Source organism: Acanthochromis polyacanthus, chromosome 14, assembly GCF_021347895.1.
Source record: "Acanthochromis polyacanthus isolate Apoly-LR-REF ecotype Palm Island chromosome 14, KAUST_Apoly_ChrSc, whole genome shotgun sequence".
NCBI lineage: Eukaryota > Metazoa > Chordata > Actinopteri > Pomacentridae > Acanthochromis > Acanthochromis polyacanthus.
In genome coordinates, this window is record NC_067126.1 from 6,492,483 (window position 1) to 6,520,035 (window position 27,553).

A 27,553-nucleotide genomic window follows, 5' to 3' on the forward strand; every position below is an offset into this window, starting at 1 on the left:
TGTTAGTTCAGTTTGAAATCAGGATGTAGAAACTGTTTATTTCATTGTTCAGGTTTACAGGCTTCAGTATAAAATGCTGGAAAAATGAAAAAGGCACTTTTTTAACACATGAGCAGAAACGTTCTGAAATGTCAGCGTTCAGGAGGTTCTCCCTTAATCTGAAGATGTTGGACCACAAGATGAAGAGATGTGAAGTATTTGCATAGTTCTATTTTACTTTAAAACATGCATTTATACTCACAGTTAACATATTTGTTATTCAGAATACACAAAAATACACAGAGAGGCTCAGGATGAGTTCCAGGTTTGTGATTGGAAGTCTTTACCAGCTAAAAAAAAACCTAAAGGAAACCTGTCAGGTGCTGATTTTCTTCATCGTTCTACCAACAATAGTGAGAAATCTACAAGTGCACAAGTTGAGGTTTAACATTCTGGTTGAGTTTTAAAACACAGTGAACTCCAGTTTCTATTCACGAGCTCTATTCATGAGCTGTTTCCATCCTGACCAGTGTTTCGTATGTAATCTTACAAAATCTCGCTATACAAACAGTAATATTCACAAACTGAGACAGTCTATCGCACCACATTACCATTATCAGCTCAGAAGTACAAATACCTGTAGTTTGTACCACAAAAGTAACATTTGAAAAGTGCAACAAATACATAAAAGGTAAATATGAAGTATTTGGTAATTTCGTCACCTTATTGCATACAAGGAAGGCCAGAGTTCGAGTTTATATGATGTAAAGTTCATCACTTGCCCAACAGTACATGTCCAAAGTATTGGATGCTTGATGGATGTACGACTACATAGTGTGGTAACAGACTAAACATTTTGACAATCTTGAAAACGCTGGACGCACCTGAGTGGATGAACACTTCACTGTCTGCTCCTGGATTTCCAACCAGACCAACACGGTGGCCCATTTGCAACCTTAAATAACTAAAACAGTTCAACAAAATGTGTTGTTGAGAACACTTGAGGTGAAAAATAAGGAGTGCAGTTGGTAAATATGTCTTCATTTAAGAGTTTTTCGGTAGGTCCCAGAGGCACTGAGTGCACAAAGTAGTCAAGCTATGTGTCTTCAGGGATGTGGAAACACATCGCATCTGAATATTTGGAAGGCGGCACTAGTGGGCCACTAGGTGGTCACATAACAGCCCTTCAGACCTTCAGTCCAGTAGATGTATCAGACCAACATGGTGGCTCAGTCACAATCTTTCTCGCTTATTTTGAAAACACTTCAGCAAAAAAATTTTTGAAAGCACCTCAGGCGAGAAATAGGTAGCTGAATCTGTCGTTGTTTTAGTTCAACGACGCCTAGTTTAGACATTTCATGAAAGTTTCGTGATAGTTTCATGAACGTTTCACTAAAGTTTCACGAAAGGTTCAGGATGTGTTGAACCTCCATTCCCCACTCTGCATTTGCATAAAGTAGAATTAAACTAATTTAGGCAAATGATCTCTGAGGCAATGCATGGGATTCCAGCTCGAAATGCACTGTAACACATTTCACATTGACAGTGAATGGGATGCAATAAACTGACGAATTCTGAGGACATGTACAATAAGGCTAATCGGGAGCAGCGAATGTGATGCCCCGTCTCTTAAAACACAACATGCTGCTACCAGAAGGCATTGCAGTGAATGGGAAGCGTGGAGATGACAGATCCTATTCCTAGCCCTATGACAAACCCACGGTACATGTATGGACTAGAAAGTAGTACAGGCTCAGCACTATCCTCGATGTTTAGAAGTTCATGAGGGTCTGCATGACTTCCGTCATCTCCCAAAGTCCATGAAAGTCCATAAAGACCCTCCATGGATGACTTTGTTCAGCCCAAAACATTCACAAAGGTGCACACGTCCATGCCCAGAATACCTAGATGTTGACCGACTGTGCATATATGAAACAGAGTCCTCGAAGCAGAGTTGAAAAGTAGATTAATAAAAGCAAAACAATGAAAAAACAGCTGCACATCTGTGGTGTCTAAATCTATAAAGGGAGTACAATCAAGGCTACAAGGGCGCTTCATGCTTTCTTGTCTGTAAGGGTCCACATGTAGACCAATATCTGTGACCATACATACGTGAGGAAAATGAAATGGTGCTAAAATCAAATGATTGTTATAAAGAAAGACTGTTGGAGAAGATTCTTCATCATCCACACCTTTATAATTCAGCATTCTAAGAGTTGTAACTGTAAATTAGTCTCTGCTGGATTTTGCAATTGCTTTGATTGGTAGATTCTTTCCAATAATGACACCCCAACACAGGAGGAAGTTCTAAATTCTCCAGATATCTTGTGCAATGTTTGCGCAATGTACTCGACAAGCCTCATGCCAATGTGTAACTAGCACTTTAATCCTGTAAAAAGTACAAAGTCACAACTTTCTGAAACATCCACGGGAGTCCTGAGTGTTTTTCTGGGTTCAATATAAACAGCAATGAAATGCTATCTGCTTTTTAAGTCAACATCGGTCATGTGGAAACCATGTGTTGGCGTTTTGTTCAACCTACACATCCATAATGTCCGCAATTGTTCAAATGTGCATCCGTAAGGGAGCATAATTAAAGCCTGAATACCTGCTGCTAATACGTCTATAGGATTCAGTAAAAGGCACATTAAATTCTAAGTTCTAATAACAAATGTGCAGTAGTTTAGTATAAACGTAGAAACAAAAGTACAGTAGTTTTAATGGAAAAAAAATTCCCACTATTAAATGACAGTCAATAAACTTCAAGTACAAGAACTGTACATTAATTACCTTATAAACAGAATACACAACGGTCACTACTGTAAAGGAAATTCTAAATTTAAGTAAAATATTGGTGTGGATATTAATGCTAAATATATAGTTTAGAGACTGTTTGCTATGTTCCTTACACAACATGAGATGCTAATTATCAGAAAATATTGTATACTTTACAGCTTCATAATTGTACATGAAGAACTACATTTCATTAGGCTATAAAAATACTTTCTGGAGATTCTTAGTATTTCTATTCTAATACGTTTTACATTTAAATAAGCTTTTTTCAGACTTTAGATATGTAACACTGCAGGATTCATCGTTGTTAAAGTGTCAGGATTTTTGCTAAACTTGTGAAACTGGGCAGACAGTTTGTTGTAATCTTGTGTGTGTCTATCAATCTTTTTTCAGACTGAAACGGAAAAACCTCCACAATAATTAATGTTAAAATGTGCGAATCGGCATTCTTGTTTATCCCAGTTTAACTGAACACTCGTGTGCTAGCTGGAGGTCATTAAACCTTGTAGAAGTGTCTGTCATGGTGCTCCTTTACGAGCTAAACTCCCACAATGCTCTTCTGTACTTTCAGAACCACATTTCTAGGGCTGCATACCTGAAGCTATTTGTTCCAAGACAGCACTATCTACAGCAATAAATGACTGCCAAAGTGCACGACTTCAAAGGCTGGTTCCACTCGAAATACTACGAGTATTCCACACAAGAAGTACTGAGTTCCTATAGTTTCAAAGGTTATTTTAGCCAAAGCAGTACTTGCATTTATCCCAAAATATCACTATATTTATTCTGTATTTTAAGTTGTTACTACGAGTTGTATTTATATAAATTGTGTATTTAGCATATTTAGGCCATTATCAGGTACAATAACAGCAGAATCATACACTGTGGTCTTTAGGTCTCAAATGGGAACAGTTTGGAGACTTGTTTTTAACATTAAACAAAGAAAACTTGATTCATTTTCATGACTCACACTACAACTGTTGTTAATCTTGATCAGAAACTAGCAGTGATAGACATAAGGGGGCTCCACCTGGTGGCACAACCAGGTACTACAGCTAATCTAATCTGTGGTCACGTCATTCCTTTAGCATGATTTAAAGCCTGTGTGCTGGCCTGATCTCACTAAAGTCTCGTGGAAGTCTCTGTCACGGTGCTCCTTTACTAAACTTCCCACCTAAGAGGCTCCATCTGGTGGCAAAAGCAGGTACTACAGCTAGTTTACAGCTATACTGAGGACATCCAAACTTTTAGCACATTTGACTCCGGAGTAGATGTCAAGTTGGCAGAGTTTAGTCAAAGAACTTTATAACTCAGATTGAGATCTTCAGTCTCACACTTTGGTGTTTGTCCTTGTTTGTCTCTAATGACAAACTGGCTCCTGTATCTGTGTCTTCAGAGTTGTACTTCCTCTGTCTGATCTTTTCAATGTTTCCAAAACAAACCCGAAGCTTTCTTGCTGCCGTCCTGCGTCACCTTGCATCATCTCGTCACTTTCAGAGCTCCACAGTTCTCAGGTGGCTCCGAGGGGAAACTGAAGCCAAAACGCTCTGAGGCAGACACTCGGACTGCTGCACTGTGCTGCCACAACAGGACCAGTGAGGCTTCCCTGGATGCCCCTTATGTCCGTGACCACAGCCTTTAAAGCCTCCTGCATAAAGACAAACATGAAGTAAACAGACAAGTCAGGACGGGAGATCAGACGCAGTTTTAGATCTTTCAAGTCTTTCTAGGGAGTGTTGACGGAACAAAAAAAGACAGAAAATGGAGATGATTTATACTGGATTGTATTAGCAGGACAGCTGACAATCCAAACATGATGAACACACAAAACTACACACAAACAAAACTTTATTCATCAGGACACCCTTCTTCTATTAATTCTTCTACAGTTGAATAATAAACTCATCTAATTTAACCTAAAATTCCATAACTTTTAGAGACAGTTCCTGTCAATGCTGCAAGTAGATGCAGAATGAGAAGATGAGAAAATTGTGCCTCCTTTTTTCATCATACATGTCCTGTTCTTGCATGATTTATTTTAAAACATATTCAAAAGAAACTTGTGGAAAACCTTGTTTATTAATACTATGTCTACATAAAGAGTGCCTCATGTAACTCAGTGCATTTCTGTGTTGATCAAGCTGCAAAGGAAAGCGTATTTTGAGGCTTTAATTCTAATTTCCTGTTTTTACTAGCCTAGTAAAAGTGTTTAACCTATCTTCTGCAAGTATTTTACTTTAACATGACCAAACTGTGTTTCTTTTATGCCAGAAGACGTAATGAGTGAAATAAACAGTCAAACAACACAATAGTTGCCAATTTCCACCCTACCCTAACCTCTTCAGACCCTGCATACTCATATGAGGACGTTACATTTTTGCTGTTCTACACCATGATACCTCATTTGTAAGAATGTTGACCCATTATCCTCATCCGGGGGCCCTGCCTGAACCATCAGGTGGTCTCATAATGAAATTACACTCATTTGGGAAAAAACAAGATGGCGGGAATCCCAGCTAAAGTTTTCTACAGCAGCTCCCGACAGAAACATGGACAAGGAAAAAATCTTGAATTTTATGATTGAAAGTAGTATATTTATGCACAATAACGTCTGTAGCTTCACCTGGCATGCTTATTTGATAAATTTGAGTAATATTAGCAAGCTACAATGTCTGTAGACATGATGTACTTCTTTGAGGACATCAGGTCTAGCCTCACTGCAAAAACGTAAAATCTTGCCAAGAACATTTATTTTATTGTCTTTATTTTCAGTCACAATGTCTAATTTCTAGTCAAAACAAGTCTAATTACACTTCTTCCTCCAAAAAGTAACTTGTTTTTAGACAATTACCACCTGTTTCAAGCTAATTTCACTAGAAAGAAGTAGAATAATTTTTAATTAATTAATTAATTAGAAAAAAATTCAATTTTTTAGGCTAATTGGGTTTTTGTATATGCAAAGACAGACCCATTCTCCTCATATGAGGGCACTGGTTTTGATAGTTCAAGAGCACATAGAAAGGTAAACTTTAATATCAACTAAAATTAGGTCCTACTAATCCCAAATAGTAAGGAGACATAAAAAATGCACATCAAACAAAAACCCGGGTCTCAGGAGGCTAAAGCTGCAGTGTAATGATGACAGTTTCTAAAACATGGATTCTGACATCCAGGGTTTCATACTTAACAGACTTTAAGAAGCCGCTTGCAGGGTGGAGCTTTCTGCATAATGTATAAATAAATTAAACTGACATTCAAACTTGCCACTGTGCAGCATAATGTAGTCTGCCACAGTCATAGGTGAGCTGGTGTGCTGAAAATGCAGCAAACAGATCATAGATCTGAATCATTTGTATTGTGCAGGCTGGTATATCCCATTTTACCACAGAAAGGGATTTGTTTTTTAATGGAAAAACATCTAAATTTGTCATTTTCATACACAGAGATGAGTTTTTTACGGGTTTAATCCATGACCAGGGAGGGTGTTAATGCATCTCTGATGGTTGTATTCATCAAATAACATTCAAATAAATATTACTACACATATAGAGCAGAAAAGAACCAATTCATAAATAACAACAACAACAACAAAACAAACACCAGTTGAGGCTTCAGCTCCAGATTAAGAACTGATGAAGCCTCTTGAATACCACTAATGTAAACAAAAATATCTTTTGCTGCATTACTTTTCTCAGTAGTTTGTACAATATCATTTTCTGTATCACATGCATTTCATTTAATTTCATGTGCAATAATTTTATATTTTCATTTTTCAGGTGCAATATTTCATTATCATGTGTGACATTATTTATTACCTCAGTATAACTGCCAGCATTACTTTTTATTTTTCTGCTCTAGTCTTATTTTAGTTTGCTTACTTTTTCAGTAATGTATTCTACTTACATGGTATTATTTTCTACTTTTTAGACACTGCATTTCTTATGTTATTTAATTTTGCGTTTTTCTGAGGATGATCTTTCACAAGAATTTCCTTGATCTCATCTCATCTCATCTCATCTTCCAGAAGCTAAAAGAGAAGTCCAGCTGTTTTCTACTGAAGCTCCTAGGATTACAACACCAGGATGACTGAGAATCTGCACAGACAAAGTGACTCCACGTTGTTTTTTGGCCATTTCTTCCTCTTTATTGGCAGTAAAGGCCCCTAAATGACCCCCTTCCCTCTGACAGACCTGGCATCGTTCCTGTGCAGCCACATCGAGCCTCTTTAGCTCCTCCACTGGAGCAGAATGAGCAGCAGTGAAACGTCCCACTGTGACGCCTCAGCTTCCTCTTTACAGTCAGAACAAACGGAGAACCCTGCAGGAGGAGGCAGGACAGAGTCACACGGTCTGTTAACTCCAACTCCAAGCAGCTTCAGGGTGTTTTTTTGCTTTGTTCACATTTTTCTCCACTGTAAACTCACATTTACTGCAACATAAAGTCCTGCACTTCCATGGAAACAGAACAAACATGAAGACGGAGAGAGAACTCAGAAATATCCTCTGCGCAGAACAACATAGTTTAATGCCACAAATTATAAAATAAAATGAAAAACAAAAGTTTAATTTCTTCTCCTGGTTACTTCTTCTATAAAAATTTGAAGAAAACTGAAATTAACACATTAAATTTTTCCCCAAATGGGTCTAAATACTAAAAAAATTGATATCTCTAAATGCTTTATTTAACTGACATTTTTAAAAATGTGTTCCTGTACTGGTCTCCTTTCTCCTTGCGGTAAACACAGCCTGCAGTTCAACCGAGAAGGATTTTAATTTCATAAGATTGTAGGTTGCAGCTGAATCTCTAATGATTTAAATAAAAAAACTCTGGACAGAGCAAATTATTTATTTTTGTGTTTTTAAATGACACATGTAGAATTATTCATAAACATTTTTGCAGAGGATGTTAAGCATTGACTTGTTTAATTTTCCTGCTGCAAAGACAAGTCCCAGATGAGCAGTTCAGGAACTGCTGGAAAGCTGAAAATCCAACTATTTTTTTCTGTTTTCACAGTTTCTTTCTGTGATAAATGTCGTGATTTTGGTGATTTTTTAAGAAGACAACAGACCTTTGAAACCCACCAGAGGGTTAAAACTGAAAAAAGTGGCTAACTTCTCATAAGAGGATGTCTGACAGTCTGTTCATTATTAAACATCCCAGGAGACAAACTGAACATCATTTTAAAGATTGTTTAATTTGTCAGGATGATGTGAACGTCCCTGAGGCGAGTCTCTGTCCAGCTGTCAGCTCACTGTTCTAACATGCAGCTCTGATTAAACAAAGACAATAAACCCCCCCCGCAGATTTAAACTATATGTTTTTACCTTGACATGCTGAGCTTTGACACAAACCCACACTGAGTAAACTCCTGGTTCTTCAGGTGTGAATGAAACACTGTAGGATCCGTCACTGTTGTCCACCACTGTCGTCTCCACTGTGCTGAAGGAAAACAAAACAAATCAACTTATTAATAATGTAAAACGTGACAGATGACCAATGTAGTAATACCAAAGTCAGTGTTAAGAGCTTCAGTTTCTTTTTTCATGTCTTGACATCCAATTCTCAACATTTCATTCCCTGTTGTCAAGCGGAGATCACTGTGGGAGTTTAGCTAGTGAAGGGACACCATGACAAAGACTTCTGTGAGGTTTAATGACATCTGACATGCAGCAAATCGAGTAGGAGTTAATTATGTCTCAGGAACTTTTGCAATTTCATCAGCAGTGTTGGTGCACAGCCAATAAAAATTGACAACTACAGGTAAAAATTTGACATAAAAAATTAAGATTAAAAAAAGTGTGTATTCAACATTATAAAAGTAACTTTGTGCAAAAAAAGTCAATGTAAAATGCATGATAAAGAGCATTTCCTATTTCAGTGAAAGAAGAATTGCACAAATATTAATCAAACTCTCAAAAATTATCACTGTTTGAAGAGGATATCCCTCCCATCCAATTTCTAAACATTTCATTCCCTGTTGTCAAACAGAGACCACTGTGGGAGTTTAGCTCGTAAAGGGACACCATGACAAAGACTTGTGTGAGGCTTAATGACACCTTATATGTAGGAAATGGAGTCAGGGTCAATTAGGATGCTGCTCCAGTGTCTCAGTAGTTTTTTTTAATTTCACCAGCAGTGACATAAAAAAGTTCCAATAAAAAGTGAGCTGATTTTAACGATCATTAATCAACTACTGTCGTCTCCACGGTGCTGAATGAAGATGGAACTAATCAGCTCATTAATAATGTAAAAAGCAGCTCATAATCAGTGTAGTGTCACCAAAATCACCGTTAAGCTTCTTGTTTTTCATCTGATGACATCAAATTTCCAAACATTCTTTTGAATAACAGAGCAAACAAACAATTGAATCGGCGGATTCTTCATACAGTGGCAGAGAAAAGACATCAATAATCTCAGCAATACAAACACAGTAACCACAGCTGGTAGAGTTAGCTACAGCTAATGTGTTCATAGCTTTCATGGAATTTTGACACCCATAAAACAAAATTAACCGACCGACAAATGATTGCAGCTTTCTTTCTCAACAAGTTCTTTCTAGCTTTTTTACATTCAAAGCTAGCATGCAGAGTTTAAACACCATCATTATCCTCTTGATCTCCTTTATTAATAGGTGTGTCTACATCCTTATAGTAGCTCTCAGAACGGGCTGCAGGTCCTCATGAACAGATTGTTGGTCCCTGTGAGTGTATATCTAATTTTTGGATAATTTGAGGGAACACTTAGTGTCTGGAGACGGAGCAGAAGAGTTCTTCTAGCATTTGAGGACGTAACTTCTCACCTCTCCAGAGTAGAACTTTCCAGAATGGTGTAAAAAGTTTGGATAAAGACCAAAAAAATCTGAACCTAATCTGCAGGTTTATCTCCAAACTTCTTCAAGTGAAGTGGACAAAGATTAGTGACAATATTAAGGATGTTGCATTCAATTTGTTGCTCCTGACCTCATCCAAGCAGTTTGAAATTAAGTATCTACCAATGCTGAGCCCCAAATTATACCATTATCCTTCACAGAAAAGCTTCTTAAGGGTTTATATGCACTAAATACAACAACATTTCTCTAGTTAATATACAAAGCAGGGAGGAGATGCAAAAAAACAAGAAAAAAAAGAAACTGGAAAAGACTAGTTTACTTTAAAATAACTGCGATGCATATGAAAAAGCTTTGAGACACCACATGAAACAAACAGCAACACAAATGAGTGTGACAGAAGGAAAAAAGTCGAGGGCAAAAGAACAAGAAGAAAGATTTTGGGAAAAAGAAGAAAATTCTGAAGACCATGTCACATAAAACTTAAATATCTAGAATATAAAATATCTTAAAAACACAACTCAACACGACAAGAAAGCAAAAACAACTAGTCATTGTTCATTTAAGTCAAGAAATATGACCCCAGAGTAGCGTATTTTACTCCAAAATCCAAACTCTCTGAAGCTCATTTACTCACTTTTAACACTAAAGTGACTAAAATCAATCCAATGCGTCCGGTTGACAACTACACAGCTCTGCAGCGCAACAAAGAACTTCAGGTTTCTAAATGTCATTTCACTAATAACCAACAGATTCATCATCTATTTAGTGCAGCTTTGTTTTGGGTTTTTTTCTTTTTCACTAAATAACCAAGTAAACTAATTAAAATAAATAAAAGTGTAATGTCATACTGTTTCCTGTGGTTGTTTAGCAGCAGTCTGGTGTAGTTTCATAATGAACATCACTCAGATTACAGACAAAGACGGGAAACTCCCACACGTTCTGTCATCACATGTCTGGAAGAGTTCATTCACTAAAAAGAATCCTACATGCAAGCTGTCACAGCTGCTGGTAAGAATCAGATCTTCCTGGTAGAGTTACACAACTGAGAATAAAACTGGGTAAAGACTGTTTAATCAAACAGATGAGCAAAAACAGGAATGGAAAGAAGAAAAATGAGGTTATGGAGGTCAATAAGGATGAACCTCCTGCCACCTATATACACTCCCATTCAAAAAGTTTCATCATTTTAACTTAATCCTAACAACTAGCTGAATTTAGTTTGGCAAATTCCATGACTGGGCAGATATTGAGCCTCACTAGGGGTTTGTTTGGATGAACCAAAGGTGAAAATATCTAATTGCAGTTTTTCTCATGATTTCATTTGTGCTAAAATTTACTAAAGTCATCATAAGTTCAATATTTACTGTGTAATGTTTATAAAACATGACTGAGCATTTACCACTACTGCTGTTTGATACTGCAGCCGCCACAGGAAGCCAGCAGGTCCATGTTGGCCAGCAGAGGGCATCCTGGGAGTTTAGCGAGCAAAGGGGCAGCATGACAAAGACCTCTGTGAAGCTTAATGACAGGCAGCTAGCACACATGGAGTTTACAAAGGTGGGATCAACTGAAAAGTTTTTCTGATGTCCCAGTTGGTCATATAATCGGCATTTTTTCTGATAATGTCAACAATTACATTGGAGATGAATGAACAAATGTGCTGAGCTAATATTACTGATACTGATCAGTTAATCAATTATTTGCACACTATTTGCACTAACATTGTAAAACACTAACATATAAACATTAACATTGTAAACTCTTTACACAGGGTATTTTGCATTTTAGATTTTTCTTACTGTTTGTTATTTACTGCACATTTTTGCTTATTTATCAGTATTTTTAGCGGTGGGAACTGTACTTTTCTGCTGTAGCAACCAAATTTCGCCAAAAGAAAGTATTTCTATTCTATTCTGTTCTGTTAAAAGTTGTCGTGATCGACCCAAACCTTGTGTCAGACGTGCTGCAAAGCATATATTGTAAATTGCAGCTGTTGCAGTTTGCTAATTATATTATTTTAAATTATGATTTTGACTTCAAGCCAATACATTTTCCACAGACAGTTCAGCTGTTTGTTAGCTTGTTTTACACTGATTACTATTGACTCTAAGTATGATTTGTTTCTGAGTTAACTAAAGACTCTAAAATAACTCTTTACACACCTGTTTCCTGTTTGTCTATTGTTTCCAGCTTCAGTTTTCATTATATTTACAATCTTAGCGTTGAGTAGAATGTGCACAATATATCTTAGCCTTTTTGATGAGGCTATATGGCTTAGCTCTGGACTCCAAACTGATTTTATTGTCAATCTGTTGCTCTAAAATGGCCGTAGCTTGAGTTTCAAACCTGTATTCTCTTGAATGGCCAGCAGGGGCGACATCTCTGGTTTAAAGATTGCATGAGAAAATGACTACATTCTCACTTGATTTGCTACTTTAGCAGATGCTTTTCTAATGAGTTTATGGTCTCAATTGTTAGTTTAAAGCCTTTTTGTATAAAGCATGATGTTCTTTGTTTGTAAATTATGGTCCCATTTGGAGAAAAACTGAGGATAAACCAAGCGCAAAACAAACAAAACTATCTCATACGTACAATGGCTCTCACCCATTTCCAATATTTGGAAGATCTTGGCTCCAACCTGAAATGATGTTCTACTTGATACGGCCATATTTATTTATTTAGATTATAATAAAACTTCTCCTTAAAATGTCACATTACCAGCATAAATATAGAGCCATTGGCGTCTTGTTCCAGGACATTTCTGCAGCTGCTTTACAATTTGCTGAATCAGAAATGCCTTCAAAGACGACCACACGCTGTCATGGACTCACCATTTCTTCTTCTCCTTGTGGACGATGCTGACCTGGACGTTCTCTCCACCTCGAACCATCTGCTCTCCGGCTGGGTCTCGGCACACGAGGGTGAAGTTTCCTCTCTGGCCCTGAACGCCTCGATGCAGACCTGAGACCAGCAGAGGTTAAAGGTGAGAGGTTAGACAGCTGTTCTGAGTGATTAAAAAAATGTGTTACATAGACGAAACAGCACTAACAGTCATTGGTGAAGGTTGAACATCTTAAGCAACTGACTGAAGCAGGATATTACCTCCTACGTACTGTAGTTACAGACTGAACAACCTCTCAGATGGACAGATTTTCAGAAAAACAATTACAATCAACAAAAACCTAGGGCTCACAGGAAATCATGTTGATTTTTGCGGGGCATGGTGGTGGCAGTATCATGCCATGGATCAATGTTTAAAGAGCCATATTTTGAGAAATAATGTAGATAGAGTCCTGAAATTTTACAGGTTTATTGACATGTACATCTGGTCTCCAATGGTAAACCCTTCGTTTATAGAATAATACAAACCAGTTATATGATGGTGAAAATCTGGTTTTTCTCTATTCCGAAACCTTTATTTTTCACCCTAAGATGCAGATTTTTTTCCTTGTGACTAAGTATGGTGCCAGTCAGAGGTATACTTTATGAGAAAACCAATTGGAGTTTTTGCATTTATGGCCAATATTTGAACTTTTAAGCAGGTACAATGGTGAAACCACTCCAACAGTGTCCCAACTGGAAGAGTCCTATAATATTGTTACTGGGATAAAAGAAAAAACTCTGTCCAACTGCTGTTAAAGACAAAAAAAATTCTCTAAAATGATCGTACTTTCCAAAAAACAACTACAAATGCAAGTTCATGAAAGGACTAACGCACAAACACTAAAGCAAACAACTATAGATAGGACTTTTTTTGCACAAACACACAAGCAGCTAATGCAGAAAAACACAAATTAAAGTAGAAATGTTTCCCAAACATGAACCCAAGAGGACCGTATATTCACTGTGGAAGAAGAACCTGCATAAAAAGACTACTAATGCTTTTAGTTTCACCATCTCAGCCTCTAAACTGAACCACTTTCCTGCTGCTTAGGAGTTTCAAACCCTCCTGTCATCATTTAGAGTTTCATTAAGTCGCTGTAGATATTCATCAGGGTTTGTTGTCGTGTTAAAGCAAACATCGTCTGCCTTCACGTCGGTGATTAATGCCGCTCTGCGTCTCCCCGTCAGGGTCTATTAGCCGTCCGATAACAAATCGTCCTGTTTTCATCTGGTCTTATTGAGCAGCTGCAGTGTTTGGGTGCCGCTAATGAAACTACCTCATGAATAAGAAGAATTAAGTGAGGAGATGAGCTGCTCTTCAGAATGAAATGGCTCCAAATAGCAGATAAAATGCTAAAAATGCAAGTTTTTGCTCTTCTTTATGTCTGATTCTGACACAATATTTATATTTTTGTCATCTCTCTACCCTCAGAAAGACAGAAAAAATGTTTTTGCTCGAAATAAACAAGTATATTAAAAAACTGTATGAATGTTAGGTCAACAAGAAAAGGTTTTTAACGCAGTTGTGAGATAATAAACGATGTCAAAAGAAGGTTTCCAAACATGCCGCACAATTAGACCTGAAACAGTTCATTGTTTAGATGATCAAAAGAAAATGCAAACAGTAAAATGAGCTTCACTTTTAATGCTTTTCTGAAATTCTTGACTGTCATTCTAGACATTTATCAAGCAAAAGGTGAAACATTCACTGGCTTCAGCCTCCTAAATTGAACAATTCACTACTTTTTTCAACAAAAATAAGAAAAAGAAAGAGCAAAATGAGGAAGACAAAAAGAAAATTAGGCAAAACAGGAAATACTCGGATTTATTGGGCTTTTATTGTATATTTATAAAGTCGGGTTAATAATTATGAATACTGTAAATTGTTCATCTCTATTTATTGCAGTCAGGCAAACTGAATTCTACATCATATTTGTAGGGTTTTAATCCTTCATATTTAAATAAATAACACCACAGGCTATAAATCTCAATATTCTGACTTGTTAGTCTATTTATTTTAACTAATTTATCAACAGTTAATTAACTATAAAAATGGCCAATTTTTATGTGAAAAATATCCACATCAAAAATCTGTATTTTCCCAAATATTTCTTAAATCTTAAGAAAATCTTTTTGACATTGCTGAACTGTAAAATGACACAAAAATCTTATTATTTAAGGAAAAAATAATAATATTAAAGGCTGTTTTTTTTTTACAGCTATTGTACAGATTTTCCCTGTTTTGTTAAACTGCAAATAATATCAAGGAAAATCACACAAAATCATTATTTTACAAGTTAATTATAACAATTTCAACAGTTATTAGTCACCTTGATTACGAATATCAGTATCGACATGTCAAAGAAGTCCTAATGCCTCCAAATTATAATTTAAAACATGTAATTTATTGAACTTTTCTATCATCTTTTCATTTTATATAAAGTCTGTCAGACAAAAAAGTTCACAGTTCAGTTTGAAAATGTTGCAGAAACGTAAAAAAGACGTGTTTTATATGCAAGTTATTATTTTGAAAAGCTCAGTGTTTCCTGTCTGCAGCAGCCAGTTGACCTTAACAGTAAAAGCAGGTGTAATAATATATAAAATATGCACATATCTGCATTAAAAAACACCACAACACTGAAATCCTCCCTATTTTCTCCATAACAGATGATTTTTCTGTCTTTTTTTTTAAACCTGATTGAGCTCCACTGTTGCTGCTAATCTGCTACTATCTACTATTCTCTCAATCGTCTGCATTAAGTGTGAATTTATGTTCCTGCAGCTGCCACCGTTTAGAACACAGCTGTCGTATCCCACAATGCACCTGTGCAGCTCGGCTGAAACACTCAGCGGCTTCTTGTCGCCCTCAGAGGAGATAATCGCAGTAAAGCCTCTGTTATTTTCTACGTTCTGGCAGGAATCTTTGGCCTTTATCTGACCCTTAAATGAGTCTCAGTGTGAAGCTGAGGATAAATAACTCACCCGGTTTATCTGACGGATGAATTTAGACGTCTTAAATGAGAAAAACCTGGACAACGCTGTAAAGCATGAACCATTTTATCTGTACTATAACTGCTAAAATCATAGCAAAAAGGGTTTAGTATATACACACGTGGACAAAATTGTTGGTACCCCTCAGTTAAAGAAGGAAAAACCCACAATTCTCACTGAAATCACTTGAAACTCACAAAAGTAACAATAAATAAAAATTTATTGAAAATTAAATCATCAAAAACAGCCATTACTTTTGAATTGTTGATTAACATAATTATTTAAAAAAACAAACTAATGAAACAGGCCTGGACAAAAATGATGGTACCTCTATAAAAGATTGAAAACTATTTGACCAGAGTGACATGATTAACTCAGGTGTGTCATTTAATTGACATCACAGGTGTTTCCAAACTCATAATCAGTCAGTCTGCCTATTTAAAGGGAGACAAGTAGTCACCCTGCTGTTTGGTGAAAAGGTGTGTACCACACTGAACATGGACAACAGAAAGCGAAGGAGAGAATTGTCCCAGGACATCCGAAAAAAAAATGATAGACAAACATCTTAAAGGTAAAGGCTATAAGACCATCTCTAAACAGCTTGAAGTTCCTGTGACAACAGTGGCTCATATTATTCAGAAGTTCAAGACCCACGGGACAGTAGCCAACCTCCCTGGACGTGGCCGCAAGAGGAAAATTGATGACAAATTGAAGAGACGGATCGTTGGAATTGTATCCAAAGAGCCCAGAGCAACCTCCAAAGAAATTAAAGGTGAACTCCAAGGCCAAGGTACATCAGTGTCAGATCGCACCATTCGTCGTTGTTTGAGCCAAAGTGGACTTCATGGGAGACGACCAAGGAGGACACCACTGCTGAAAAAAACTCATAAAAAAGCCAGACTGGAATTTGCAAAAATGCATGTTGACAAGCCACAAAGCTTCTGGGAGAATGTCCTTTGGACAGATGAGACCAAACTGGAGCTTTTTGGTAAGGCACATCAACTCTATGTTCATAGACTCAAAACCAAGCATACGAAGAAAAGAACACTGTCCCTACGGTGAAACATGGAGGAGGCTCAGTAATGTTTTGGGGCTGCTTTGCTGCATCTGGCACAGGGTGTCTTGAAAGTGTGCAAGGTACGATGAAATCTGAAGACTATCAAGGCATTCTGGAGAGAAATGTGCTGCCTAGTGTCAGAAAGCTTGGTCTCAGTCACAGGTCATGGGTCTTCCAACAGGACAACGATCCAAAACACACAGCCAAAAGCACCCAAGAATGGCTGAGAGAAAAGCGTTGGACTATTCTAAAGTGGCCTTCTATGAGCCCAGATCTGAATCCCATTGAACATATGTGGAAGGAGCTGAAACATGCCATTTGGAGAAGACACCCATCAAACCTGAGACAACTGGAGCTGTTTGCTCATGAGGAGTGGGCCAAAATACCTGTTGACAGCTGCAGAACGCTCATTGACAAATACAGAAATCGTTTAATTGCAGTGATTGCCTCAAAAGGTTGTGCAACAAAATATTAAGTTATGGGTACCATCATTTTTGTCCAGCCCTATTTCATTAGTTTGTTTTTTTAATAATTATGTTAATCAACAATTCAAAAGTGATGGCTGATTTTGATTATTTAATTTTCAATAAATTTTTATTTATTGTTACTTTTGTGAGTTTCAAGTGATTTCAGTGAGAATTGTGGGTTTTTCCTTCTTTAACTGAGGGGTACCAACAATTTTGTCCACGTGTGTATATTACCCAAAAAACAACAGATAACTGAAAAAAAATGAAAAAATGTACAAGCATACATGTTTGTTTCTACAACTCCATGATGTCCAGATGAAAAATCTGTATTTAGCAAATAAAAATGACTTTAAAAATTTCTTTAATTAAAATTTAACAAAACAATAATAAAAAAATAATAATTCAGAATTTTTGAAAAAAGTATTTTGCAAATACTTATCAGTTGTTTTAAATTAATAAATTTAAATTTCTTTATTTTAAAACTATCAAAAATAGAAATAAAAGCCAATAAATTAGGATTTTTAAACTTTTTTTTTTTACAGATAGTAGCTGGTGAAATCACAGAAAAAATATCAACACTTTTTTTTTTAAATTGCATAATGTCATCACACATCAAAAATCTGTATTTCAGCAAATAATTAGTTTTTTAAAAATTAAATTCTTTACTTTAAAATCAACAAAAAATAAATAAAAAATACTATTTTAGAATTTTTTTGACAGATAATAACTAGTAAAATCACAGAAATAAGCTATTGAAACACAAGTAAAAAAAAAAAAAACTTTGCAAAATGTCCACATAAAAAACATAATGTTAGCAAATAATAATTAGTGTCTTTAACATTCCTTTACTTTAAAATGTCTTTTTAAAACTGTATTTATATCAGGGAAAAACATAATTATTTTGGAGTGTTTTACAGATTTTTACAGATAATAACTGGTAAAATCACAGAGAAAAGGTATTAGCACATGAATTAATACAAACCTTTTTTAATGTCCACATCAAAAATCTGTATTTGAGCAAATAATAATTAGTTTTTTGTTTTTTTTTTAAATCCTTTGTTTTTCAATCAGCAAAAAATATACTAACAATCATTTTGGAGCATTGTACAGATTACTGTAAAAACGGGTAAAATCACAGAACAAAAATATTAATTTCCTTCCATACTAAAATAAATAAATAAAAAATTTAAATATTGGCCAAAACTAAACAATCTGCATTTTTACAAACAGTGATTCTTCCTTTTCAATGTGAGACCACGTAGTTATAGTTCTACTGTATTTAAATCAACTGAATACACCATTATTTTACAGATACTTGCTGTTGTTTTCACAGTTTTTGGACGTTAACAGATTTTTGTAGGCACCATTGAACTGTGATCTGTGAGAGGTAAAGAACACCACTGCACTAAATGTTCATTAATGCAATTCATAATGAGGTAGAAACAAGGTTTATTGGGGTTTTTAGATAATAAAACATGACCCAGGAACATCATTACTGTTCCTGAGAAACAAACCTAACAGGGAGGTTAACGTGTCAAAAGTCGTTCCTCCTTCCTTAACTTTCATTTCTTGAACTTTCTGAACCTCCATGTTGGCGGTTGGAGCTGTTCTGGCAGCACAAGGAGGAAAGTTCACAATATCATGTTTTGGTTTGTTGTGGTCGAGTTAGAAAGAAGAACTTGGGTATAAATTACTCTCTAGTTCCTCTTTAACTCACTTTCCTTTTCCTTTTTAACTCTGCAGCTGCAGAAACGTCACCAGTCCAACTTCCTCTTGCTCACGCCAGCAATGTTCTTCTTTTATTTTGAAACTGTGCAGCTCTTTAGTCTTTGAGCAGGTGCTTCCTGAAGAGTTCCTATTTGTGTTAAACGTCCCCTCAAGTCTCCACATTCCTTCAGTCCCAGAGGAATGTTTGCTTTGAAGCCTCAGAGGGAACAACAGTCTTTATCTGCAGCTGAACTCCACGTCTACCTCTGGAAATGAGAATTCTCTCTATCGTCTAAGGACAAGGCGGAACAAATGCTCTGGTTTTCTTCCTCTAAAGACTAAAACCAAGGATTTATTAGTCATTACAGTCTTTCAACCCATTTCTTTTCTATTACTGTCTCACTTTGCTCTTCAGATTTGTGACATTTCTGGTGTTTTCTCACTGCAACTATATAAAATTCATGTTTTTATCGTCTTTTGTTTTTTTTCCCTCATTATTTGTATAAAACGTGGTTCATGAAAAAAATAAAGTTCCTGTTTGAAGGTATTTTTAGACCTGAATGAAGAAGCTTTGGTTGCATGGTGAACATTCATAACACCATTATTGTGGTTTGTGAAAAATACCATGAAAGAATATTGAACTATGAAACAATATTGTAATAACAAAGGCAATTTTCAGTTTAGTGCATGATAAACACTTTTTAATGCCAGTTTAGGTCTTCTTCTAGGATTTGTCGCCATTCTATGAGAAGCCTGCTGTTTACTTGCCAAAATTCCACCATTTATCACAGCCAGAGACTGTAAAAACTAAAATTTAATTAAATAGTTCTCTGTGACGTGCAGAGACGTGCAGTTTCAGTCCAAAAATGAACCAAATCAAAGCCTAAATTAGTAAAATTTTCTGGTTTCTTTCTTGTTCTGTGGCACAAAATTGAATATCTTTTGTCATGTTGAACTTTAGGAGACTCTAATGGACATTTCTCACTATTTTCGAGCATTTTAAACAACTAAACAATTAAGTAATAATCAACACATTAATTCACTTTAATATTAGATTTTTCATTTTTGGGACAAATATGAGACAAAAATTCAGAATGTTTTCCTACCTTCTCCTTCGATGGTACACCTGCTGACGTCCACCGTCCTGGAGTTGATCACTCCGACCACCGGGTATCCCTCCACTTCACCCGCCGGCTCGTTGGGCACGAAGCAGATGCCGCCACCGTCGTCAGGGGCGACGGTTGCCGGGTGGGGGTCGTAGCCGCTCTCTGATAGGCTGGTCAGCCTCCTCAGCGTCACCCCTTTGGCGCTGAGGATCTCGGTGTCGGAGCCGCAGCTCAGCAGTCGCTCGGCAAAGTCGACGCCGCCACGGACGTCCAGCAGCGCCTGTTGCAGCTGCGCCCTCTGCAGGTGGAGCTGGTTCCTGCAGGACGGAGGAATTAAGAGCGTTCTAGACACCGTACACCACAGTTGTACAACATTATGACCACTGACAGGGGAAGTGAAGAACATCGATCATCTTGTTATAAAGCAATGTTCTGCTGGGGAACCTTGAGTCCTGACATTCATGTGGATGTTTGACATGTAGCGCCTATCCAAACACTGCAGGTCAAGAAACCCCCATGCACCATGGCAACAGCAGTTCTTGATGCCAGTTTCCACTCTCACCAGGGCGATGTACCCAGACACACCACAATAACTGCTCAGGAGTGGTCCGGACAACAGAGCTAATGCGTTCACTCGAGTTCCACATTCCCCAGATCCAAACCTTATTGATCATCTGTGGGATGTTCCAGGATAAGCCTGATCTAGGAAGGTCCCACCCTGCAACCCACAAGATCCACAGAATTCACCGGTGCCACAGGACATCCTGTCCGTTCTGCGTCTGTTGTTGTAAATGATGGTGATATACAGCCATGACCATAAGTTTGGACACAGCATGACTTCCTATGTCTGTTTTGATGTCTATTACAGAACATAACTAATATTTTTTGACAGCACCAGTTTAATTAGTCAACAAATCAACAAGGGATATAATATTATCAATAAATTCCAACAATTGGAACAACTTTGTTCCCAAAACATAATATTAGAAGAAAATAACAAAAAATGCAGTACTTTCACAACCGAATTTGGTAAGAATAACAAAATGACACCAAACTCTTTTGATGTTTTTTTTAAATATGAAACTTAATATAGTTCTCAGGAGTTGTGTACTGTATTGTAAGTGACAATTTTGTGGTATTTTCTAAGATTCACAAGCGTCATGGTACTTGTGTCCAAACTTATGGCCATGGCTGTATGAACAGCTCAGCGCTGGTTGTTTCCTACCTTCGTTGGACTCGGAGCTCCTCGAGGCGACGCAGCAGTGACAGGCAGTGTTGCTCCACAGCGCTGGCGTAGCCTCGGGCAAATGCCCTCACCTCGCTGGCCATCGCCTCTACTCGCATCTGCAGAGACTCCTGGGAAGCTTCCACCTGCAGCAGGAAGAGAATTCCAGTTAGACTTTAAAAAGTGAAACTATATGAATCATTTGTGTCATGAAGGAGCTGGTTTGGGAGTTATTACATTATGTTGAAGCATTATGAAGCCAGTGTGGGACCTTCGTCAAAATCCTTGGTTGTCCGTACAGCAAATTACGGACGACCAGCTCCTGCCAAATCCAAATTTTTGGTAGTCCGTACAAATTTCTGGTCGTCCGTAATTCGTGGCGTTTTTTTTTAGTTGAAGCAAAAAATAAAATTGATTAAAAAGTCACTTTTTAAAAAATCTTTAATTATATCTTGTGTAACTTTAATACGACACTCCAGTAAGACTTAGATCATCATCCTGAGATCATTATGATCACTTTTAATATGGCAACTCTACAGAAATAACATTGAAAATTTAAATGTAGCATCAAGTCCTCCAGTAGCACTGAGATCATCATCCTGAGATCATCATCCTGAGATCATCATCCTGAGATCATTTTTAACATAACAACTATGTACATTATTACTAGTATCATCTATCTAACATTGAAATAAACTTATCTCTGATAAGCAAATATGAGATATTATAATATCATCATCATCATACCAAGTCTATATATCTTCATATCCAATACTAATATTTTCATATTATCATTAAATAGTCTCTCTGACCAACAAGAACAAATATGACTTAGACAAGTTAGCACAAAGTCTCTTAGTTAGCACAAAAATGTCATGCCAAAAAAGTCCTAAGACCACATCATCCCTGAGAATATTCCTTGATAACAAAACCCAAGCGTCTGCCCTAATAACCCGTGTGATCCAAACTGAGAGCTGTGTGGAGATGTGGGAATCGAACCTCCAAACATCGAATAATAAGAAAAATCGGAAATGAAACTCTTCATTATCCATTATAGCCCCCTCTGTACTGTCATTCAGTGATCGAAGCGAGACCCCTAAGGAAAGTTGGGAACCGAAGCAATAAATACAAATAAATGGTTAGAGTCGCAATCGACATCGCTCAACATCCACACGAACCCCAACCGGAAACTGAAACCTGCACGAAGCGATGCGCAATGACACAAGATGGCGGCCTCCTGCAGGTTGAGAACCGAGAAGTTATTCGTTGTTTTAAATTGGTAAGAAATCATTACCTCCGCCAGGTTATGTAATCACCGGAGTTTGTTTGTCTGTCTGTCTGTCTGTCCGCGTGTGTGTGTGTGTGTGTGTGTGTGTGTGTGTGTGTGTCTGTCCGCGTGTGTGTGTGTGTGTGTGTTTGTCTGTGTGTTTGTCTGTTAACAGGATAACTCAAAAAGTCAAGGACGGATTTTCACCAAATTTTTACAGAATGTCCAGAAGAGCAAAAGTAACAATCGATTAGATTTTGGAGGTGATCCGGATCACCGTCTGGATCCAGGATTTTTTTGAAGGTCGAAGGACAATTGCGAGGGATGGCCGTCAGGCCATCTCTCAATTGTACAGACAGAGGTCGCCGGATCGATCCCAGGCGACGGCCGAATTCCGCGCGGCCGGTTCGGCCTGCCCGAGCGAGTCGGGACCGACGGAACGAAGCGGCGGCGACGCGTACGGTACCGTCACACGCGCGCGCAACGCTACCGTTTTGTGCGTGCGTCAAAACACTGTGCTGTTACACTGTATATGCATGTTATGCTTTGTGCACAAACTGTTAAAACTAAATTAAATCCGTCCATTACGTTTTGGGTTATGCTGTTAATAGACAAACAGACAGACAGACAGACAAACAAACTCCGATTGGTCATCTGTACAACTGAGCGATGGCCTGGCGGAGGTCTGCACTCTCCGAGTGCTTTTCTAGTTTAATATGTCTTTCTGAGCGGCGGTCGTCCGGGCGGACGAGTAAGAATGTAGATATCGTAATGACGAGTCGTCCGGCCGAGTTTCAGGTCGCTACGGACGAGCGCGAAGGTCCCACACTGTGAAGCTGAGACTACATCATTAAATTCGTTGAAGAATTTCTGCTCAACCAACTCTGATTTGCCAAAATTTTCATATCACAAAATATGGATATTTATTAAGATATTTGTGAAATTTTAGATTAATATGTGAAATACTTTTGGAGATAAACATTTTTTAAAAATACCCATCAACCCACTTTCAGAATGTTTTTTTTTGCGCATTGTAATTTAAGGTTAAAATGCGAACAAAGCAACGCAAAAAGAAGATATGTGAGACGAAATACTGATAAAAAAGATGAAAAATGACTAAAATGACACACAAAACGACTATTAAAAGATGTAAAAGGACCAAAATGAGGCTAAAATGCAACCAAGTGATTTCAAACAACCACAAATGACACAAAGTGTCCTAAATGTGACACAATACAATCAGTCTCATGAAAAATGGCCAAAATGACGCATTACACAGCAAGAAAGATGCAAAACAACCCCAATGAGACCCAAAATCACCAAAACAGAGCAGAGAAAAATCATAAAGAGATGTAAAAAGCCACAAATTGTTTTTTTAAACGAATTGTGCTGTCAAAAAGTCATTAAGCACCACATATGTCTTTGTTTACAAGCTAAACATCCAAGAATGCTTGCCAACACTGAACCGCAGACTCCCTGTGTTCAATGTCAACGGTATTTATAAAACACATTTAAAATAACTGGAGTTGAATCAAATCAGCTGAATTCCAATTGCTTACATATAGAGCTGGGCGATATATCGAATTAATTCGATTTTATTTTTTCAATCGATGTGTAAAAAATTCAATCTCAACATCGAGTTTAATGTTAATGTCCCTCCGCTATTTTTACCCGACGCATGTAATACACACAGTCGCCATACCAGGATGACTGGCGCTGTAGCACAGTGTACAGTCAACATTCTCTTACAATTGAGCAATAGACGAAGAACACACAGATACGACAGGGATACACATGAGAGATGGAGGTGGAGAAAGGAGAAGAAAATGAGGAAGATATTGTGCAAAAAAAAGGGCACCGTGACTTCAATAGTATGGACTTGGTTTGGATATGCGAGGTCGGACATGGAACAGACCGAGGTGTTGCGCAGAGTTTGTAAAAAGATGCTGAAAACAAAGGGAAGAAGCACAACAATTCTCTTTCAGCACCTCAAGCAGAAGCACCCGGCAGAGTGGGAGCAAAGTGTCAGGCGTCGCCTTACAAGCACCGAGTCCAGCTCCAAGAGCGAAGCTCCAAAAAAACAGTTAAATGCTGACGTTTTGGCATTCAATAAAAGATCCTATTTTTGAATAATGTTTAATTGTCTTTCTTTACACAGAAAAAAAATCAATTAAAATCGTTTATCGGATTTCAAGCCAAAAAAAATCGAGATTTAATTTTTTGGCTATATCACCCAGCCCTACTTACATAGGCCACTGTGATATAAGAAAGGTTTAGTAATTCATGCCGGTTTGACTAAAAACACTTTGTGCCACCTGAAAGGCATTAAGCACCACGGAAGTCTTTGTCATGGTGCCCCTTTACTAGCTAAAAATCACACACCAACACTACAGATGGAACTACAAAAGCCACTGAGACACTGTAGCAGCATCCTAAACAACCCTGACTGAATTTAGTACATGTCAGATGTCATTTAGCACCACATAAGTCTGTCATGGTGCCCCTTTATGAGCTAAAATGCCCAGCATGCTTGTAAACACTGAAGTGGACGTTTGCTGTGTTCAATGTCAACAATATTTTTAGGCACAGTTAAAACAAGTAGAGTAACAAACACACCTCTTCAGTTCTTAATAAAACAATGTTTTTTACCTTCTGCAGTGACTCCTCCAGACGCTCCAGTCGAGGTCGCAGTCGCCCGGCAACCAGCTCCCGGATGCGGTCTCCGTGGCGATCGATGACGTCCTGCGTGGGGCAGCATCGGTGGTCGCGGTGCAGCGTGGCGGCACATTCCAGGCAGACGGGGAGGTCGCAGGGCTGGCAGAAGAGCCGGAGCTCCTGTCCAGGGTGGAGGGAGCAGAGGACGGGCCGGCAGAGGCGACCTCGAGCCTTCAGATCCTCCAGAGGCTGGACAGAGTGAGACAAAGTTCGCTTCTGACGCCTGCAGGCACAAACATAAAACAAGAAAAATGTAGAACTTCATCGATCTCAGATCTGGTTGTAAATGTAGCTGGAGATTGGATGTTATTTACTGTTGGCTGTGAGAGAGAACAACATAAAAGTTTGGACACAGGAAATCTCACTGAAAGATTAAATATGGCTTTATTGAAAGAAGAGTTGAACTGGTACTTCTCAGTGAACATAAAGGATGGACATATGGAAAGACAAGGATAGGATTTGAGTTAGGGAAGTGCAGAGTTTTGTATTGTTATTGGATATTACTCACTTTGAATTAGGTGAGTCAATTTAAAGGAGGTGAATACTTACACAGTTTCTTTCATTTTATATTTCTAGTTATTAGTAGAAAAAATAGAAATCAGTTCTCATTTTGACATGAAAGAGTCGATTTTTTTTGTAGATTCTTGCCTTAAAAGTCAAAATACATTGACCATGAATGTCTAAAATGTGAGCCTAAAACAGGTGAATAAGTTCTTAATTTATATATTTTTAATTACTTTGGAGAAATCAGGTCTCACTTTGACATGAAAGAGTCATTTTTTTTGTAGATTCTTACTTTAAAAGTCACGTTAAATTAAGTAAAATTCCATTTTTAAAAACTTGCAAAGATATTACTTTGCAGATATCTGTTCTCACTTTGACATGAAATAACTTTTTTGGGGTAAATTCTTGTCAAAAAGGTCAAATTAAATTGACCATATTTCACTCTGGCGCTGAGCTTCAAATTTTAGCATATAGCAGGTGTTTACTTTTGCAATTATTTTCATTTGATGTTTTGAAAATAATTTTGCTTTCACTTTGTTCAAATCTATTCTTACTTTGACATGAAGGAGTCTTTTTGGGTAAATTCTTGCCTTAAAAGTCATGCTAAATTGATAAAGATTTAATTTAGAAAAGTAATAAAACTGGAAAACTTGCAAAGATTTTATTTTGTAGAAATCAGTTCTCACTTTGACATGAAAGAGTCATTTTAGGTAAATTCTTTTCAAAAAAGACAAATTATACTGACAATGAATGCTTCTCACTGCAGAAACATCAACATTCTTTCTGAGCTTCAAATATAGCATAAAATATGTGAATAATTGTTTAGATTTTATATTTTTAATATTAATCTGCTTTTACTTTGTAGAAATCTGTTCTAGTGTTGACATGAAAGAATGCTATTTTGGTAAATTCTTTTCAAAAAAGCCAAATTAAAGTGACCGTGATGTGAGCATGTTTCTCATTCTGGCACTGAGCTTCAAATTTAGGATAAAACTCTATATAAGAACAGTTTGCACTGCATGTTTAGGCAATATTTTCATGTCAAATTAAACCAGAACACAATGATTTAATGACATCTTTTCAACATTTAAACAACTGAAGTATTCAAAAGTTACTTTTTGTCTTTGATTTGACTTTTTTGGACCATAAATATATGCTAAATCGACTGTTTTTTGCTCTCTGGTTCCGGTTCTGACCCACCTGTGCGCCTGGCGGCAGAACTCGCACAGGTTGACGCAGCAGACCTCGCAGCGGCTCCCGGCGTCTCCTTCCCCGCACAGGTCGCAGCCCAGCGGGCCGTCGGTCACCAGCGTCTCCAGGAACACCTCATCCAGAGCCAGGTGGTCGGTGCTCAGCCCGGCCGGCCCGGACGGAGGGAGCTCCACCTCGGAGTCGCAGTCGGGGCAGAGCACGGTAACGGTAACGGCGGATCGGTCCTCGCCGCTCCGGTCCTCCGCTGCGTCCAGGCGGCGGAGCGGCGGAGACTTGGAGAACGGCTCCAGCTGGGCGATGCAGTCCGAGCAGAAGCTGTGCAGGCAGGGCAGGATCTTCGGGTCCCGGTAGAGGCGTTTACACACGTTACAAACCGCCCGGGGGTTCACCGAGTCGCCTTTTTGTTCCGGTTTCTCCGCGCTCTGCTCCGACATGCTGCGTTTTTGGAGACTTCTGGTGCCAAAAACAAACCAAACAAACTCAGCAGACTGTCAGAGCTCAGGGGAAACTTCTACACAGGCCCTCTCCTGCATAATAAGACCGTTTTCTTCACTGTTACAAAAACAAACTCACTAATTATGATCCCTGGGAAACTTTCCTCAGGCTGCGTTCACGGCTCCACGGACATCCGACACCCCAGTTCCCACCAGACCAATAGGAAGCTCCCTGCAGACTATCCGGGGTGGTCCAAAGACTTCCAGGACTTTTTTTTACCACCAGCTGCACCTCTGACTGACCCCATCTACTGGTAGCACAGAACAATGGAGCTGGAGGAAGTTTTATTGATTACTTTTTTAAAATAATGCAGCAAATGTGAC

General features: G+C 37.9%; 1 protein-coding gene across 2 annotated transcripts; it reads right to left on the bottom strand.

Moving 5' to 3' along the window:
* Positions 1 to 6: 6 nt before the first annotated feature.
* trim45 (tripartite motif containing 45) lies at positions 7 to 27,433 on the bottom strand. 2 transcript variants are annotated; one of them, XM_051959129.1, is made up of 9 exons: positions 27,309 to 27,433; positions 26,724 to 27,188; positions 24,954 to 25,242; positions 21,038 to 21,183; positions 19,813 to 20,129; positions 12,433 to 12,562; positions 8,097 to 8,211; positions 6,963 to 7,089; positions 7 to 4,420 (listed from the first exon to the last, which is right to left on the bottom strand). In XM_051959129.1, exons 2-9 carry the CDS (start codon positions 27,167 to 27,169, stop codon positions 4,266 to 4,268), a joined length of 1,725 nt encoding a protein of 574 aa, XP_051815089.1. In that variant the 5' UTR covers positions 27,170 to 27,188; positions 27,309 to 27,433; the 3' UTR covers positions 7 to 4,265. The 2 variants fall into 2 exon arrangements, with proteins under 2 accessions (XP_051815089.1, XP_022072481.2); XM_022216789.2 differs by having other exon boundaries at positions 26,724 to 27,433.
* Positions 27,434 to 27,553: the final 120 nt, after the last annotated feature.